Here is a 20,447-nt window from a genome sequence, read left to right on the forward strand (position 1 = left end):
AATCCCTCTTTAAGTAGTAAGATCTTGTCACTTGGGTCAACAAAAGTAACTGATGCTCATAGACATAAGGCGACTTCTTAACCACTTGCTGGCCAGGCAAGTTTAAATCGGGTTTTTGCTAGAAAATTACTTATAACCCCCAAACATAATACGGTACTTTTTTTTTAATGTCACACGGTATTTGTGCAGCAGTTTTGCAAATGCAATTTTTTTGGGGGAAAAATACACTGAATTGAAAAAACAAAACAAAAAACTAAAACATGATATTTGACCCAATTTTTTTGTATAATGTGAAAGATGTTACGCCGAGAAAATAGATACCGAACATGTCATGCGTGTGGAATGGCAACAATCTAGGGTACCTAAAAAATCTCCATAGGGGAAGCTTTCAACACTTTTATAGGTTACCGGTTAAGAGATGCAGAGGAGGTTTAGCAATAGAATTACTGTTCTCGCTCTAAGGTTCGTGGCGATACCTCACATGTGTGGTGTGAATACCAGTTACATATGTGTGCACAGAGGGATGGGGGCGCTTACATTTTTTCTTTCTCTTTTAGATTCATTTTTAATTTTACACTGTCCCTTTCATTTTTTTGATCACTTTTATTCCTATTACAAGGAATTTAACACATCCCTTGCAATAGAAATAAGGGATGACAGGTCCTCTTTATGGAGAGATCTGGGGTTAAAAAGACCCCAATTCTCCTCTTTTCCTTTAAAAGCAAAAGATTAAAAAAAAAAAAAAAAAGTATTTAAGTCCAACATGGACCAGAAGTGACGTCATGATGTTTTTTTGGCCCAAGACCATAGATGCAATCAAAGTGTATTAACTCTTTGATTGCCTATGGCAACAGCCGGCTGCACCATTGGATCGTCTCCAAGGAGATCCAGTAAAAATGGTAAGCCTGAGAAACACCAGCGAGTAGGGGTAGGGGATGTGAGCTGCTTGGAATGGCTTCACGAGACAGCCTTGGCTGCCGGTTGCAAAAATTGATACCGGGTGATGGCTGATATCTTCAGCCATAATCCCAGTAAACCACATGCAAACTTCAACAACCTAATTTAAAACTTAAAGGGGTTGTAAAGGTAAATGTTTTTTTCACCTTAATGCATTCGATGCATTAAGGTGAAAAAACATCTCACGCTGCCGGCGCCCCCAGTCCCCCCGTTTTACTTACCTGACCCCTCGAAAATCCCCTGCTCGCCCCCGCCGTCCTCTTTGGCGCTCGGCCTGGCCGCTGATTGGCTGGAGTGGATGGATTGAAAGCAGCGCAGCCATTGGCTCGCGCTGCTGTCAATCACATCCAATGAAGTGGCGCGCGGGGGCAGGGCCGAGTGATACAGCGAGCGGCTATGGCCGCCGGCTGTATCACGGGGGCGTGACCGCAAATGCTTCTCATGACGTGAGGGAGCTCGCATGAACGTGAGAAGTACCTGCGGGAGGAAGCAGAGACAGCCGCCGAGGGACACCAGAAGAGCAGGTTCGGGGCCACTCTGTGCAAAACGAGCTGCACAGTGGAAGTATAACATGTTTGTTATTTAAAAAAAAAAAAAATCCCTTTAAATGAAAGGCAAAACGTTTGTGTATAGATATATAAAAAAAGCAGGATATTGAGATTTCCAGTGAAAAGCTGTGTGGGGGGTCTTGTCAGGACAAGTCTGATCATGGGAAGAGAGCAAGATTTCCCAGCATAGCTAGAGAGCTGAACACGGTATGTTCTCCTGCTTAGTGTGGTCAGTTAACACAAAAGCAGAGGGACTGGCAAGAACGCCAGGGATTTCACACAAAGGAAGCAATACAAAGAACAGGAGAGGTTTTCATACAAGTATATGGTACAGCAGGCACATATCAGGAATATGAAATGTTGGGGCAGCAAACACTTTAAAGCAGAGTTTCACCTAAAAATGGAACTTCCACTTTTCCGGTCCCCCCTCCCCCCCCCCTCCGGTGTCACATTTAACACCTTTCAGGGGGGAGAGGCGAGTAGATACCTGTCTAATACAGGTATTTTGCTCCCACTTCCGGGCATAGATACCTAAACCCGTGGCTATCTACACCAACCCCCCACTGTCACCTGGGAGACACACGGGTCCCAGAAAACAGAAGGGACCAGTGTGACTCACGCATGCGCAGTAGGGAACCAGGAAGTGAAGCCGCAATGACACTACCTGCTTGGAGTTTGCATGTTCTCCCTGTGCCCGAGTGGGTTTCCTCTGGGTATACCGGTTTCCTCCTACACTCTAAAGATATGCTGGTAGGTCAATTGGCTTCTGTCCAAAATTGGCCCTAGTATATAAATTTGAGTCGGGGAGCTTGGATTGTGGGCTCCTTGAGGGTAGGGACCGATGTGAGTGCGATGTATGTGTGGAGCGATGCTTGAATTGACAGCACGATATGGGTACCTTAAATAAATAATCTATAATAGAGGAGCATCTTAATGAGAAACAATGTACAGAGATAGGGACAATTGTAGCCACACACCCACACTCATTCAGGTTGAACTGGATGAACTGGCGTCTTTATTCAAACTTACTATGTATTATTTAAAAGTTTTACAAACAGTGCAGCTATATAAATTTTATATATATAAAAATCAGCAGCACTCTAAAGAAAAACTGGCACGAAAACATATTACATTGTGTTATATTTAAATAGTGTGTATAAACACCTGACACCCACCTAATCTCAGAACAGCAGTGACCAACTGTAATGGTGAAGCCTGAATTATCAATTCTTTGCCAAGATCAAGGATGACTGACTTGGTTATAGCACCCATAAACAAGCAAATTGATATACAGTGGTTAAATGGTTAGCACTTCCACCTGGCAGTACTTTGAATCCCAAACATGGCATCTCCTGCAAGGAGTTTGCATGCTCTCCCTGTGTCTGCATGGGTTTCTTCACACACCCCAAAGACATGCTGGTAGGTTAATTGGTTCCTGCCTAAATTGGCTCTAATATGTACATGTATGTACAAATGTGAGTTAGGGACCTTAGATTGTAAGCTGGAGGGCAGGGACTGATGTGAATGTATAATATACTGTATATGTGTAAAGCGTTGGCTGCATACATTGTTAGCGCTATAAAAGTAACTCTAATAAATACATTTGGTCAAAATTAGCTGAAATATCAAATCATCTCTAAATTAAATTAAACAGGTCAACCTACCAATGGATTAACCAATCCAACAATCAGATGCTTATTTTATTTTCTGCCATAGTTTAGAAAAATGTCATGTGGAATCTGGCTGCCATGGCAATCCATTTCTTAAGAAAAAATTCATAAAGGCATCTGCAAACCTCAGTGATAACAAAATGCGTAATATAATATTAAAAAGTAAAAAAATAAAAGCCCACACAAAGAAAACACATTACAATCAATTCTCTGTCCCCTACCGAGGTATAAGAGTTCATCCAATCAGGGCATCTTTCTCTGCCTCTGTGAATTACTTGCTTAACATAGTAATGGGCCATTAAAAGGACACTCAAATATACAACAGTGATAAGTCTAATTTGCCATGAACATATAAGGCGTTAATGGAACAATGGGCTTCATATTATCCTTTATATCTCTGCTGATAGGCAGAAAGAGATCTTTCACTCGTGACAGCAATATTTCTTGTGGGAAGAGTGATGTGTTGCAGTCTTTGGTGGATATTGCACAAGATGAATTACTGGCATGGTAATTTTCTTTTCTAAATTGGTACCCTAATAAAACGGGCACAGCTCTTTATAAGAGACCTGCCCTTTGAACATCACAATCATCTGCACTTCACATGCTATGACAGCCCAATCAAAGAACAGCAGTCAGACATGGTTAGCACTAATCAGCTCTCATTAGTAAAAAAATATTAAAGGTTTATTTAGAATTACATGGTAATGCTAGCAGATATAAGGGGGCTAGGGTGAGGTGGGCTTAAAGATATAAACTCATTGCCTTTTGAATTTGTGATGAGGTGCATATATATCTTTTATTTTATGGTGACAATGCTGTTGATCACATTGTTTTAGAGGAAGTGTTTGGCTGCTTTTGGCCCCAATCATGACCTTAATGACTGTACTTTCTTATTGCTTCCTATATTCAAATGCTATAAAAGTAAAAGCCCATATCCTGCAGTGACAAGAGCGAATATGTTTAAAACAGCTGGATAAAAGGCTTTACAGTTTAAGCTTGTATATCTATAAAATACAGTAGTTGTCTTTGATGAGCTGTTGGCAAACAACGCATCAATAGTAATTTATATTTATTTATTTTTTTAAATACACTTTGATGAATTAAAAAAAAAAAAAAAAAAAAAATTATAACCCTTTATTTGTAAAAAATATGAAATAGGATTTTAGGCCAAGTAAATGGATACCCAACATGCCATGCTTTAAAAATGCAAACGCTCGTGGAATGGCGCCAAACTACAGTACTTCGGTAACACTTTAAAAATTTCTACAAGTTACCAGTTTAGAGCTACAGAGGAGATCTAGAGCTAGAATTATTGCTCATGCTCTGGACATTGGAGGTGATGCCTCACCTGTCTTTGGAAAACCGTTCATATATGCGGGCGTGACCTACGTATTCGTTCCCCAGTGCGTGCAAGCTTTACTCTTTTTCTCATCATTTATTTCATTCAATTTTTTTTCCTTTTTACACTATCCCTTTCATTTTTTTATCATTTTAATTGCTATCGCAAGAAATGTAAACATCGCTTGCAATAGCAATACAGCATGATGGGTCTTCTATATCAGGGATATGCAATTAGTGGACCTCCAGCTGTTGCAAAACTACAAGTCCCATCATGCCTCTGGGTGTCATGCTTGTGGCTGTCAGAGTCTCACTATGCCTCATGGGATTTGTAGTTCTGAAAAAGCTTGAGGTCCGCTAATTGAATATCCCTGCTCTATATGAAGAGATCTGCAGTCTATAAAAACCTATATCTCTCTTCTACCTTTAAAAGCACAAGATTAAAAAAAAATTGATGATCCTCCAATGCTATAGAGATGAATGGAGGCCATCTTGCCTTTAAAGATTTCTACTGCAATCCATTTCCGGCGCCAGATGGGTCCCAGGCTTCACTGATCAGTCAGGTAAGTCCAGGGACCACCGGGAAGTGGCAGGAGGGGTGCCCCTTCTAAAAGTGATCCAGTGGTTAAATACTTTGCATTTTATGAGGACAAGGCTGCATTACTTCAGGCCTATAGCTGAGTTCCAAGAAGCAGCCTTATTAAAAACTACAAAAATCAAATTACTGGTGAGGTACAATGAAAGTAACACCAAGGTAACAACAAAGAAGGTAACAAAAAATAAACAAAAATAAAATCAGTGTAGTGCTTGGAACAAATAGTAAAATTTTTCTAGAAGTCAGTTATAAGTGGAAAGGCTTTAGAAGATATTCAGATACCCATCCAAGTTTATGGCTAGTTGTCTTATAAGCAGTGTCATACAACAGCTTAGGACCACCATATTACAATTCTGGACTAACATTCAGTCAATTATGCCGCATACACACGACTGAACTTTCCAGTAGACTAGGTCCGATGGAATCAGTCCTTCGGACAATCCGATTGTGTGTAGGCTAATCCGATCGTTTTTCATTTTAAAAATCCGACGGCCCTAAAAACAGAACATGCTTCAAATCTGTCCAAGGGACTCAATTTGTAGCGTGAAAACCGTTCGCCTGTATGCTGGTCCGGCAGACCAAATACGACACAGGGGAAGCTATTTGCTACTGGTTATTGAACTTCTTTTTAGTCCTGTCTTATGACATCACGTTCAAAACTAACTGACTTTGGAACGGACTTAGTCTGTTCGTGTGTGGCCAAGTCCGTTTATTCGGAAGTCCACTGCAACTCCGCTGAAAAGTCTGTCGGGAAGACTGTTGGACCTAGTCTGCCGGAAAGCCCGGTCGTGTGTACGCGTAATGAGAGTTGTATCACCAACCACTGAGAAATCAGCAGCCCACATGTCAATTAAAATGAGAAACCCTCAAGGCTACATTCACACTTGTGACTGGTCCCAACAACGATTACATGAGAACTACAGCAGGGGTTCCAAGCAATTAGCTCTGGAAGGCTCATTATTATTATTATTATACAGGATTTATATAGTGCCAACAGTTTACAATATAAAAAGGTGACAATACACTTATAATACAATAAAATACAAGGGGATTAAGAGGTTCTGCTCAGAAGAGATTAGAATCTAATAGGGTGGGACAGGTGGTAACAAAAGGTTGTAACTGTGGGGAATGAGCTGATGGAAGTGGTAAAAGATAAGTTGGAGACATGATAGGCTTTCCTGAATAGATGAGTTTTCAGGGACCGCCTGAAGGTAGCAAGATTAGGGGATAGAGAGGCTCTGGAGAAATCCTGGAGACGAGCATGGGAAGAGGAGACGAGAGCGCTTGAGAGTAGGAGGTCTTAAGAAGACCGGAGAGGACGATTTGGGCGATATTTGGAGACAAGATTGGTGATGTAGCTCGGGGCAGAGTTGCAAAAGGCTTTTTATGTTGTGGTTAGTATTTTGAATTTAATTTGCTGGGTGATTGGGAGCCAGTGTAGGGATTGGAGGAGAGGGTTGGCAGACACTGAGCGGTTGGTAAGGTGGATAAGTCTGGCAACAGCACTCATGATAGACTGAAGAGGGGATAGCCAATGGAGAGGCAGGCCAATGAGAACGGAGTTGCAATAGTCAAGGCGAGAGATAACAAGGGAGTGAATGAGGAGCTTGGCGGTTTCATTTGTTAAAAAGGTGCGAATTTTAACGATGTTATGGAGGTCAATTCTACAAACTTTTGACAACGATTGGACTTGAGGCTGAAATGACAAGACAGAGTCTAGGATTACACCTAGTACCCATGCTGATATGTCAGTTAGTAAGTTAGTAATGCAAGAGGACACTGAAGGAGTGAGGTGAGGAGTAGACAGATAGATTTGGGTCTCATGGGCATATAAGTGGTATTAGAAGTGACCAAGGGAGGAGGTGTAGATAGAGAGGGGTCCAAGAACAGACCCTTGGGGGACCCCCACAGAAAGGGGTAATGGAGAGGAGGAGACAGAGTTGTAGGTGACACTGAAGGAGTGCTGTGATAGGTAGGCAGAGAACCAGGATAGAGCAGAATCTCGGAGGCCAAGGGAATGTAGTTTATTGAGAAGGAGCGTGTGGTCAACAGTATCAAGTAAGAGTATGGAGTACTGGCTGTTGGTTTTAGCAGTTAGTAAATCATTAGTGAATTTTAGTAAGTCAGTTTCTGTTGAGTGATGCGAGCGAAAGTCAGACTGTAAGGGGTCAAGGAACGTTATTTTCACTAAGGTAGGAGCCAAGACGGTAGTAGACTAAGCGTTCTAGAAGTTTAGAGGTGATGTGTAAGTGATTACATGTGAGGCTCATGCATGAGCTATTATATGTAAGCAGTTGTAGTTCTCGCATGTAATTGGTTTGGGGCCCCTGTGCAGGTGTGATGTTTTAACCTAATTTAGATTTTCTCTGAACATGGATTGCTGCTACTAACAATACAAAATGTGTGCACGTGTGTTCCCCGAATAGCAGATTAATCAATATAATTAGCAATAACAAAAGTAGATATACAGTGGGGAAAATAATTACCGTATTTACATGCACCAGCATATAACACACACCCCAAGTTTAGGAGGGAAGTTTAAGAAAAAAAAACTTACATTATAAATGCCCATCAATGCAGCCATCAGTATCCATCTGCAGACTTTCCCAAAATTGCAGCATAATGGGTTTTTAAATTTAGCGCCGCCAAGATACACAGATATCGTGTGTATTCGGCTCCTCTCGGCTCATCCCCACTTTCTCTGAGGGCAAGAGGAGCGCCACCAACATAGACTGAGCCAAGCAGGGCCGAGTGTACCGTGTACTCGGCTCCGCTCGCAGCGATGCCCCATTCTGCCCCTTGGCCCGGCTGCTATGATGGACACAACACTAGTCCAATGGCGGGACAAAAGGCTAGGAGGCGGGACTGGGTGTGACTGAGTGGAGCCTAGCCGAGTACGCAGTACACTCGGCTTGGCTCGGTCAACATTGGTGGCGCTCCTCTTGCCCTCAGACAGCAGGGATCAGCGTATAACACGCACCCACGATTTCCCCCTGATTTTAAGGGGAAAAAAGTATGAGTTATACGCCGATAAATACTGTATGTTATCCCGTGCAGATTTTGTAAGTTTGCCCACTTACAAAGAAATTAAGGGTCTATAATTTTTATCATAGGTGTATTTTAAATGATAGAAGCAGAATATAAACCAAAAATCCTAAAGAAATACATGATATAAATTGAGTTGCAGTTCAGTGAGTAAAATAAAGATTTGATCCAAGCAAAACATTACTTAGTACTTGGTGGAAAAACCTATGTTTGCAAGCACAGAGGTAAGACAATTCTTGTAGTTGGTTACCAGGTTTGTACACATTTCAGGAGGGATTTTGGTCCACTCTGCTTTACAGATCTTCTCTAAATCCTTAAAGTGGAGTTTCACTCGGTTTTGTGTTTATTAAAAGTCAGCAGCAAAAGTTTAGCTGCTGAATTTTAATATACACACACTCACCAGTCCCACGGTCCAGCCATGCGGCCACCCGAGCCCTCGGTTCCCTCCAGCATCACAAGTGTGGGCACCTGGCTGTGATAGCGTGCAGCTTCATGGCCGGGTGTGGACTGCGCATGTCGCGCTGCGCCTCCTCAATGGCCAAGCAATCTTCTGGGACCCAAGACATGTCCTAGAAGATTGCAGGGAGGGCAAGGCAGAGGAGAACATCTGCTTGAGTCGCCTAGGCGGCCGGAGCAGAAGTGGGAGATGGGTACCTGCCAAAATCTAGGTATCAGCTCCCCTCTTAAAAAAAAATGATGTGCCAAATGTGGCATGTAAGGAGGTGAGGAATCCTTAACTGGTTCCTGACTTGGTCCCACAGATATACTGCGGCAGAATGGCTCCCCTGGGCAAAATCCCATACGGGTACGTCCTTCCGCTTTTTAGCCACAAGAGGCAGGCACGTGCTGCATGGCAGGGGGACCGATGCACATGGCCAGCGGGCACGATCGCCGCGGGCCATGCGCGATCATGTGTAAGAGCACCAGCATGGGGATTTGTATGTGTAAACACACAAATCCCTGTGCTGTCAGAGGAGAGGAGCCATATTGTTTGTTCCTACAAAGTAAGAAAAACGATATGTCTCCTCTCCTAGTCACCCACATCTCCACACAGTTAGAACACAGTGAGGGAACACATATTAAACCCCTTGATCACTCCTGTTGTTAACCCCTTCCCTGCCAGTGACATTTACACAGTAATCAGTGCATTTTTATAGCACTGTTCGCCTTATAATTGTCAGTGCTCCAAAAAATGTGTGAAAAGTGTCCGATCTGTCCATCGCAATGTCGCAGTATCGCTAAAAATCACATATCACTAGTAAAAAAAAAAAATTACATAAATCTTTCCCATAGTTTGTAGATGCTTATAAGTTTTGCAAAAACCAATCAATATACGCTTATTGCGATTTTTCTTTCCCTATATGTAGAAGAATATATATTGGCCTAAACGGATGAAGAAATTCATTTTTTTTTTTTTTTACATTTGGAGATATTTATTATAGCAAAAAGTAAAAAATACTGTTTTTTTTCAAAATTGGCGCTCTATATTTGTTTCTAGCTCACAAAATAAAAATCGCAGAGGTGATCAATACCATCGAAAGAAAGCTCTATTTACGGGGGAAAAAAGGATGCAAATTTTGTTTGGGTATAACGTTGAACGACCACGCAATTATCAGTTAAAGAGCCGCAGTGGCAAATTTTGAAAAGTGCTCTGTTCTTTTGGCTGGAACTCCGCTTTAAAGCTTCTTGGCTGTTGCTTGGAAACTCAAAATTTCAGCTCCCTCCATACATTTTCTATAGGATTGAGGTCTGGGGACTGGCTAGGCCAAAATTATTGACTGAGCAACACCTAAATCAATCTGATGCAGGCTTTGTTTGGGTATTGACAGTCACAGGTGCTAGCGCAAAGAATACAACAGCCAGCACTCTAATGGTCTAGCCACGCTATTTGGCACAGATGGGGGAATCTAGTGATTTCTCTTGTTCAAGGAAAAGTTCACCTTTCATTAAAGAAAATAATTTTTTTTTTTTTTTTTTTTTTTTTTACACTGGAGCCTGTAAAGCACTGCACCTGTGATCTGCAGATCATGGGTACAATGCCAGGATCCTGAAGACTCTCACTACACTGTCTGCTCATGCCACCAATACAAACAGGCAGTTACTGAATTGTATCAAGAATCAATGACCTTCGAGTGCTCACTAGCACCCTCTCAATTCACAAGAACTACAAGCGGTACTTGTAGTTCATTCATTCACAGTACCCTGAAACAGGTGTGGGGAGAGGATGCCCTGCTCGCTGTCGGAGAGAGGGGGGGATAGGATGTAGGAGCAGAACATGTTACATTATCTAACCAAAATATGGGTGGAACGTGTAACATGTTCCAAAGATAAACTTGGTCTTTCAGCCTTGCAGGAAAGCTTAAAATGCATGGCCAGCTTTAGGAGTCTGTCGGAGGAACCATAGCATGCGGTAGGGGAGCAGGTACTACGTACGTGATGGCTACCTGCAGTGGCTTTAGGTCGGCAACATGGCAGAATTGTGAAATTGAACAGCCTTACCTTCAGTCTTGCACAACTATACAGGCTCAAATGTACTGGTTCCTGTGCTGTAATTGCATACTCCTGTTTTATTTTAGGATTATTTTTAAACTTTAGGTAAGTATTCAGCATCTTGTTTTACAGGCTGGGCTTGCCCATTTTTATCATTATTGACAGGGTCACTTAACTGACTATTGACAAAATAACCACTGCTGGTTACAAAGTGGTACAATAAGTACAATAATAAAGCCTATATTTTCTTACCTATTGGGTTGAATATGTGCATCTTCAAATCTGTCTTCCTTTTTTCTATGTGAATATCTTCTATATTTTTATCACTGGTGTTATGAAATGCAACTTGTACTGAAACCATCTGAGCTCCAAATATACATGGCTGACGAGGAAACTGGTAGTTAGCAGAGAGACCTTTGCCACTCATCCGATGGAGAAGTTCATGGGTCTTACTAGGAACAAAAGATGGCATGCAAACCTGTTCAGAAAAGGCAAAATGTTTGACACAGTGTCAGTCAATGCACCAAGTTAATAAGAGAAGATGTGTTTGAAACATTACATCTGGCAACATCTAATCTAATCTAAACATCTAATCTTAAATCAATAAAATTGCCTCCAGCAAGAAGAAATAGGAGCAATGCTGGAGGCAGTTTCTAGCACACACTGATTTTGGTAGCATAATTATTCATGAGTGATGTAGTTTTCTTGCTAAAGAACATTATTTTTTATCAAATTATGGGTAACGTTCCACTTTAAAGTGTTAAAGTCAAAAAATGTTTTCTGATTAAAACAACAAGCAGGTTATAGTTACCTGCTCTGTGCAGTGGTATTGCTCAGAGTGGCCCTTATTCTCCTCTTCTCGGGTCCCCAGAGGCGATCTTGGCTCCTCCTCCTCTTCTTCAGAGAGCGTGGTCCCCGCAGCGTCGAGCTATGAGTCTACGGAGCCACGCTCCCCCCACTTCCTCTTCACTGCATCTGATTGACAGCAGCAAGAGTCAATGGCTCCTGCTGCTCGAATGCTGGATAAAGTGGAAAAGAGGGGAGAAGAGATGCAGCCATGCACAGTGCTGATCTCTTCTCCCGTCTTCTTCTTAAAACAGGAAAGGGGGGGGGGGCGGGGACACTGAAAATGTTTTTTTAATTTGAAGCAAACAACGCATTAAGGTAAAAAACATTTTTTGGTTTAGTAAACACTTCAATGTGTCCACTTGAACTGGCCTTGGTTCTCCCATTGTCCTCCATTTCATGCAGCAGCATTTGCATAGAGTAGAACTTTGCTTTTTCAAAATTGTAACGGAAGAGACGATGGGATGAAAAGTTTCTGTGAAAAGTAGAGTGCATATTCAGTAGATGTGATGGCTGCATTCTTTATTTTGTAAAGCTTTTCCCCTCCGTTTGCAATGGGTGATCTGATTTTGAATGAAGGAGCAACAAAGACATAGGTCATGGGGATCGGGAGTGTTAGATGGACTAACAGATTTAAATATACTAACAAGTTGAAGCCAAACTCTAGCGGGGTCCTGTAGGAAGAGCAGAACTGTGCACACCACACACATCACACATCAGTGACTGATGGTTACAATGCCTGTAGTCCACACTAGACGGAGTAGAGCTATGAATGTCTGCGAGCTGACTTCCTGTGTAAGCGAGACTGGACATCACTCAACCCAAAAGATGTATGGCAGCTTTTGAATTCAGGGAAGATGGAGTGAATAAAAAATGTATTTTACTTAAGAAGCTTGAGATGGGCTTTAAGAACACTTTTCATAATACATGTAAGTTAGCTTGACTGCCTTATAAAGCAGTGTATTCATTTAAAATTCACAGGAGGTCTGGTCAGTATACAGTATAGCAAAGTACTCTCTTTACAGCAAGATCAGCAACCCAGCTCCCCCCTTACTTCACATCATAATCCCCCCCCTTTATTTCACAGTCCCTCCTCCCACTTCACAGTCCCCTGCACTATTTAGGTTCCATTTACACTAGCAGCACCTTGTTTGTGAGTTTTCAACTTTTTTTTTTTTTTTGCCAAAGCTCCTAAATTCAACTCCATAAAAGCCTGTGTGTCCATGTACACATAAGCTTTTAGGATTGTTTAACCACTTTCAGACCGGACCAATTTGCTGGTCAAAGACCAGACCACTTTTTGCGATTCGGCACTGCGTCGCTTTAACTGACAATTGCGCGGTCGTGCGACGTGGCTCCCAAACAAAATTAACGTCCTTTTTTCCCCACAAATAGAGCTTTCTTTTGGTGGTATTTGATCACCCCTGCGGTTTTTATTTTTTGCGCTATAAACAAAAATAGAGCGATAATTTTGAAAAAAACGCATTATTTTTTACTTTTTGTAATAATAAATATCCCCCAAAAATATATAAAAAAACATTTTTTTCCCTCAGTTTAGGCCGATACGTATTCTTCTACATATTTTTGGTAAAAAAAAATCGCAATAAGCGATTATTGATTGGTTTGCGCAAAAGTTATAGCGTTTACAAAATAGGGATAGTTTTATAGCATTTTTATTAATTTTTTATAATTTTTTTTTTTACTAGTAATGGCGGCGATCAGCGATTTTTATTGTGACTGCGACATTGTGGGGGACCCATCGGACATTTTTGACACATTTTTGGGACCATTGTCATTTATACAGTAATCACTGCTATATAAATGCAGTGATTCCTGTGTAAATGACACTGGCAGTGAAAGGGTTAACCAGTGGGTGGCAGTGTAGGGGTTAAGTGTTCCTAGGGGTGTGTTACTAACTGTGGGGGGGGGTTGGGCTTTCATTTAGTGTACACTGATCTCTGCTCCAATCACATGGAGCAGAGATCAGCGTCACTAGTTGCTAGGCAGAATGGAAAAATGTTGTTTATACAGCATTTCCTCCATTCGGCCGCTCCGTGAGACGATCGCGGGGATGCCCGCGGCGATCGAGTCCGCGGGTCCCGCGACCGGACTCACGGGGGTCCCGACCAGCGCGGGAGCGCGCCGCCGGCGGCGCGCGCCCGATGGCACGGCGGCAACGAATATTGGACGTACATGTACGCCAATATGCCTGCCCGTGCCATTCTGTCGACGTACATCGTCGTGCGCTGGTCGGGAAGTGGTTAAGAGCTGCTGCAATTAGGGGAGGTTCAACCTCACTCTCCTGAATGCAGAAGAACCGAGTTCAGGAAAGGAACGTTATGACCGCCAGCTTTGCCAAATTTGCAGCGCTTTCCTGCGGCCGGCAGTCAACTTAGTTTAAGTGTACATGAAGCCTTAGCCCCCTGTTCAGAGCAGTGTCCTCATTCTCCCCCACCCCCTCCCTTCAAATCAGTCCTCAGTCACTTTCACAATAGTGTCTTCACTTGCCGCCTCCCCCCCCCCCCATAGCAGTTTTCTCAGCTCTCTCTCCCACGACACCCCCCCCCCCCCCCCCCCCGTTCAAAGCAGTGTCTACTGCCTCCATAGCTGTTCCCTTCTTTCCCTCTTCATAGTAGTGTCCTGACCCACCTTTGCATTCACAGCAGTGTCTTAAGCCTCACCCACAGTCCTACCTTACACAGGGCAGGAGCTCATCTTTTCGTGGTAATAAACTGGTGATTGGTTGCGGGGACCCACAAGGAGGCCAGGCAAGAAAGAAAAGGCTCTCCTAAGTCACGTTAACTTTGGTTCACCATTTACTGATCAACACACTAAATAGAGAACAGCTTAACCATAAAAAGAACGGTTGCTTTGCAAAGTTTCTCGTATTTCAATAGCTTTTAAAACTGTAAGCACAAGCACTGGCATTTAACAATTCTCACAAAGACCAAAAAAACTCCCTGCCACAAGGCATGCATCCATTATACTTTCCAGGAGGATGGTGCCATCTCATTTAGGCATTACCTAGAATTAGCATCTATGGCTGGACTGGCTGTGTACACAAATGTCTGTCAAAGATCAGCCCCCTGCTACATCCTCTCACCTTGGCATACTATATTTACAATGTTTACTGGGGGAGAGGAGACTAAGAAAATGTTTCCACTTTCCTGCAGACGACATTGTCACTAACAAGTGATAAAGCCCCCAATTGGTGCCCAAGAACCGTCTTTTGATTACAAAAGGTACAGCTTTATTTAAAAAATTTTTATATATATGCGGCTGTTGAATATTATTGGTGTGGTGTGTCAGGAAATTATTTATGCAGACTTGTTAGTCAAAAGTTTACTTCAACCACTAAGACTGGGCCTATTTTTCAAACTTGCGGTTTACAAGTTAAAATGATTTCTTTTTACTAGAAAATTACTTCGAACCCTCAAAAAAATATATATAATTTTTTCTAACACCCTAGAGAATAAAATGGCAGCCGTTACAATACTTTGTCACACCATATTCGCGCAGCAGTCTTACAAGCTCACTATTTTTGGGAAAAAACATTTTGAATTAAAAAAAAATAAAAGACGACAACAGTAAAGTTAGCCCAAATTTTTTTTATATTGTGAAAGATAATGTTCCGCCGAGTAAATTGATACCAAACACGTTACGCTTCAACATTGCGCCTGATCGTGGAATGGTGAAACGTTTATCCTTAAAAATCTCCATATGTGACATTTAAAAGTCTACAGGTTGCATGTTTGAGTTACAGAGGAGATCTGCTGCTAGAATTATTGTTCTCGCTCTAACAACCACAGCGATACCTCACATGTGGTTTGAACAACATTTTCATTTGCGGCGCTACTCACGTATGCGTTTGCTTCTGAGTGCGAGCTCGGCAGGACACGTTAAAAAAAATATTCTTATTTTACTCTTTTATTTTTACACTGTTCTTAAAAAAAAAAAAAAAAAATAAAAAAAAAAAGACACTTATTCCTATTACAAGGAATGTAAACATCACTTGCAATAGAAAAAAAGCATGACAGAACCTCTTAAATATGACATCTGGGGTCAAAAATACCTCAGATATATTTACACTAAAAAGCAATAAAAAATAAAAAATGTTTTTGAAAAAAAAAAAAAAAAAACTCCTTTTAAGAGCTATGGGGGCGGAAGTGACGTTGCTTCTGCCCTGCAATGGTATGGAGCAGAGTGGAGGCTCACTCAGCTCCATACCACAGAGGGGAGAGGACACTATCACCTCCACCACTTCTGGCGACTCCGGTAAGGGGCAGAGGGTGCGCCCCTCTCCCACCCGATAAAAGTGGTCTCATGGCGAATCTGCCACTGAGACTACTTTTTTCTGAAAGCAGACCGCCCGCTGAATTAGAGGATACCAGGGTTATGGCAGCTAGCTGCTGCCATAATGACATTCATCTTCAAAGTACTGCCATATGACGGCAGGCGGTCCGTAGGTGGTTAAGCAGCGCACAGATATCAGTTATATTGCATTCAATCAACTGCTCTGATTCCCCCATCCACAAAATTGGAGGTGGATGGAGAAAGCTTGCCCGCCGAGCTATTCTATTCTGACAACGGGGAGACTTCCTACCACCAGATTACACTGATCAATGTTGCTGGCTATAGCCTGATGTGCTGATTGAGCAGGGAAAATCCAACAGGGCGGTTGTACATTAGTCGATTTGTAAATAAACTTATGTACAATCACAACGTCCACACACAAATAGAAGTTTGGCTGGTCTAGCATATCGATTTATGCAAGGCCAGCTGTAGGTACCATGATTGCAGTGGCTTATTTACAAATATCTATAAAACAATAACAAAAGTGTAAAAGAGAAAGCATGCCGATATGGATGAGTAAGGTCCCATTTCAGAAAGAAGCCTCCATGTAGCAGATTCCAGTTGCTCAGGGGGGATCAAACCACTGATCCCTGCTGAGCAGGTGGATGACAGGTCTTGCACTCCTCTATGGGTAAATAGGATGGAAACTGACCGCTTGCCAATTTCCATCTAATCTAATCTGGGTAATGGATGGAAAATTGGACCACCATCGGTCTGTCTTTTGTGGGCAGGATCGGATTGGATGGCGGCGGTGTCCGCTCCACATGGGACACTGGTGGGTTTGATCAGGCCCGCCTAAAAGACAGGCGGACCTGATCGGACAGCCTGTGTTTAAGGGCCCTAAAAATAAAAATTACTACACTGAAAAAACAAAGTTCGCTATATTTTTCCTTTGAACATGACAGCAGATTACCAGAAGCAAACCAATAACCCCCCCACTACTGGTCAAGTCAGTGAGAAAAACAGTTTCTATGAGTAACATACAATTGCTTGAAAAAAAACTAAATACAAAGTCTATAAAATATGGAGAGTTACAAGGAGCAACTGTAAAGCTTTAATTATACAGACACCCATCATTTGCATGTTAGATAATTTTTAGTCTACACGTGTTTTAGTAAATGTTCTCAAAGGACTTAAATGAAAAGGCTGTAATGCTAATGTTCATTAACCCAAAGCAACCAATCACACTTCACAAGTCACAGCCAAACTCTGATTGCTTATTATTGGTTACTGCACTTTGCTTTACTACATATGCTTGTATTGCAAACAAGAACTACAAGACACACAACCATTTTAACACCAGTTGGTAGGAAGAGAGAAACTCAAGAGTGATCAGAAAGACCTATGAAACATATCTAGAAAGGGTGAGAACACCTCTGGATGGTTTACGAAAATATCCAATCAATTCTGCATAGACCAGATTATTTCTAAAGGAAATCTATGCGATTCCTGATGCCTGCAGATACATAGCAGCAAAGCACACATATTTTATCAGTTTATTACGGTAAGCAAATAAGCGTGGAATGAGAGGGCACATAACTGTCTACTTAGCGCTTACTGAAACATTTATAAGAGCTGTTATCTCCCTAATAACAGACAGACAGCGTGCAATTTTAAAGAGGAGAAAAGCTTCATATTTTTTAACACTTCACTAAAAAGTAACTGAAGAGTGTAAAATGAAAAATACTCTGTGCAGTTAGCTGGTAATGGACCATATTATCAACTCGAGTTAGATTTATAGTATACAAACTAGTCGCTAATAGTTATTTTATGACATAGCATGTCTGCTTTTTTAAGGTTATTAAGATTAAAATTGTGAAACTTTCTAGAACGGAAAGAAATGAATTATAATTTGTAAAAGAGAAAATAAAATAAAAAATGCAAAACGGCTGTTTCAGGTGAAAGCCAGTGGCAGAAAAACAAAACCAATGTTGAATGTAAATCATGGCTCAAGCTTCAACACATCCTGCATCACGCAAGAGATTTCACTTTTGCTACTCGTATATTGGATGTATAAAAAGTGAAATTTACATTTTTTCAGGAATAAACATTGCATAAAGACATCTTGCCATATACATTTGTTTATTTTTTTTTATAATTTTGCCTGCATACTATAAATCTTCCTTTTACTGTGTTTCTGTCACAAACACCAATCATCAAAATGGGAAATGCTGCAGTTTGTTAAATTACTGCAAATATGCAGACCTACTGGTTTAACCACTTCCCATCCAGGCCAATTCTGACATTTCTCTCCTACATGTAAAATTCATAATTTTTTGGCTCGAAAATTATGTAGAACGCCTAAACATTATACATGCTTTTTTTTAAGCAAAGACCCAATTGAATACAATTGGCGGTCGTCACAACTTTTTATTTCGCACGGTATTTGCGCAGCAATTTTTCAAATTTGGCAAATTTGGCAAAAAAAAAAAAAAAAACTTTCATACTTTAAAAATAAAATAAAATTAACGTTAGCCCAAATTGTTTACATAATGTGAAAGATGAAGTGATGCCGAATAGATAAGCAACATGTCACGCTTCAAAATTGCACACACTCATGGAATGGCTTCGGTACTTAAAAATCCCCATAGGCGACAGTTTACATTTTTTTACTGGTTACATGTTTTGAGTTACAGAGGAGGTGTAGGGCTAGAATTATTGCTCTCGCTCTAATGTTCGCTGCGATACCTCACGTGTGGTCTAGAACACAGTTTTCATATGTGGGCGGGACTTACGTATGCATTCGCTTCTGCGTGCGAGCACTTGGGGACAGGGGCACTTTATTTATTTTACTTTTTTTTTGTTTGACGCTTTTAATTTTGATCACTTCTATTCCTATTACAGGGAATGTAAACATCCCTTGAAATAGGAATATGGCATGATCGGTCTTCTGTACAGTAAGATAGGGGGTCAATTATCTCACCTCTAGGCTGGGAGACCTGAAGAAAAAAACTAAAACAAAAAAAAACAAAAAAAACTTGGCTGCACCATTTGTTTGAATGCAGAGGCCAGGTGTGAGATTATAACATTGTGCCTGGCCTCCAAACGATCACAGAGACTTCGGCGACCATCTGGTCCGCCGGAAATCTCTATGATCACCATCTGGGACCAGAAGATCCCATCTCCGACTCACCAATGGAAGCTGTGAGTCGGTAGAAGGGTGGCGGGAGGTCCCCTCTCACTGCCATAAAACTATGATCGTTCTCATGGTGTAGGGAATCGCTGGCAGAAAAAGCCAATATCCGAATGATGCTTGTAGCTGCAAGAATAATTGAGATATACCGGCACAAAGTCAAGGAGGTCATATGACATACCTTGGGTGGGAACACAGTGGCAATGCTAATTTTTTAAAAAAAATTTTATTTCATATGCTCTGAGCATAAGCACACCTGGCAGTTTTGCCACAATAGTATATTATGAAGTGCCATGTTCACTAGCAAAACAAACTATTTATATTTAATGCAAAACTTGTGTTGCTAACTATTGTTTACTTTTTGTAGTCTTTTCAATGATAAGCAAGATTCACACAAGAAAAAAAAATTGTGTGTAAAAAAAAAAAATTTCAGAGTAGGATTTTCAGAGCACTGTGGGTTAGCTAGACAGAGAATCAGGGTCGTTTGCTTTGGGGTCCAAATTAAACCTCAGGCTAAGAAAAGGGATATTCACTGCTGTGGTAACAGATCAGTGTGGAACACACCCCACAAGTGGACACTGACAGCAATAACTATACAAAAGTGTTTTATTTTATTGTAGAGTGAGGAAAACTCGGAACAATCGGTCAAGATTTGATTGATTGTGTGTTCTCGATTGGCACAACCCAAACAGCAACAACAACCCAACGAAGAAGCAACCCCTTGCAAATAATGAAAAATTGTTTAATCAAGATCACTAATGAAATAATGTAATTATTTAACAAACAGAACCTTATTTGCTGGAAATTACCTAAAGCTGACCAGTCCAGTGTTTCAAAGCTATCCTGGCATCATCCAGTATAAAAGACTTGCAGATCATTCATATTTTTAAGATGTCTTGACTACACCGCCTCTTTTTTCCTATTTTTTTTGTGCGATTAAGGTAAGTTTTTGACTTGTCCATTTTAAAATATGTTATTTCTTCTAACTGCCACCATGTTTTTGATGTATTCCTCTGCTTTTGATCATTGTCACATTATGCAACCTTTCAAAAAAAATAGTTTTAAAGTTGTTATAAATAAACTAATGATGGATAACATGCCACCAAGCTATACTAGGATAACCAAGAACTGAATATATACAGGAATTTAGAATCCTTTAAGTGATCAGTATCTGATTGACAATTATGGTAAGGTCAGAACACGCAGTCCAAAAAACAAATTTTTAGTGGCTTCGGCTGCTACTCTTACAAAAAAAGTGTTTCATAAACAAATTTAAAGCCTATCTCTGGGTAAAATGTAAAATCATTTTGAAGTTTGGAAACTTACTTTGTAAAGATCCCCAGACATTTATTTCCTTGAATTATGTGCAAGATATCCACTATGCTCTGAGTAAGCACTGCTGTGTCATACATGTCACAGAGCTTGCCTTCTGAACGTAAAGATAAAAAACACACAAGGCTTGAAATTCAGCA

General features: G+C 41.1%; 1 protein-coding gene across 2 annotated transcripts in view; it reads right to left on the reverse strand.

Annotated features, from left to right (window-relative positions):
- Positions 1-20,447, reverse strand: part of AP3B1 (adaptor related protein complex 3 subunit beta 1) — a 588,663-nt gene that overhangs the window by 105,701 nt on the left and 462,515 nt on the right. For both annotated transcript variants that reach the window (XM_077462589.1, XM_077462588.1), the window contains exon 23: positions 10,896-11,121. In XM_077462589.1, the coding sequence (XP_077318715.1) occupies positions 10,896-11,121 (226 nt within the window). The remainder of the gene's footprint in view (positions 1-10,895; positions 11,122-20,447) is intronic.

The sequence above is a fragment of the Lithobates pipiens genome, unplaced genomic scaffold, assembly GCF_037356315.1.
Source record: "Lithobates pipiens isolate NorthernLeopardFrog02 unplaced genomic scaffold, aLitPip1_a1.2 Scaffold_3, whole genome shotgun sequence".
NCBI lineage: Eukaryota > Metazoa > Chordata > Amphibia > Anura > Ranidae > Lithobates > Lithobates pipiens.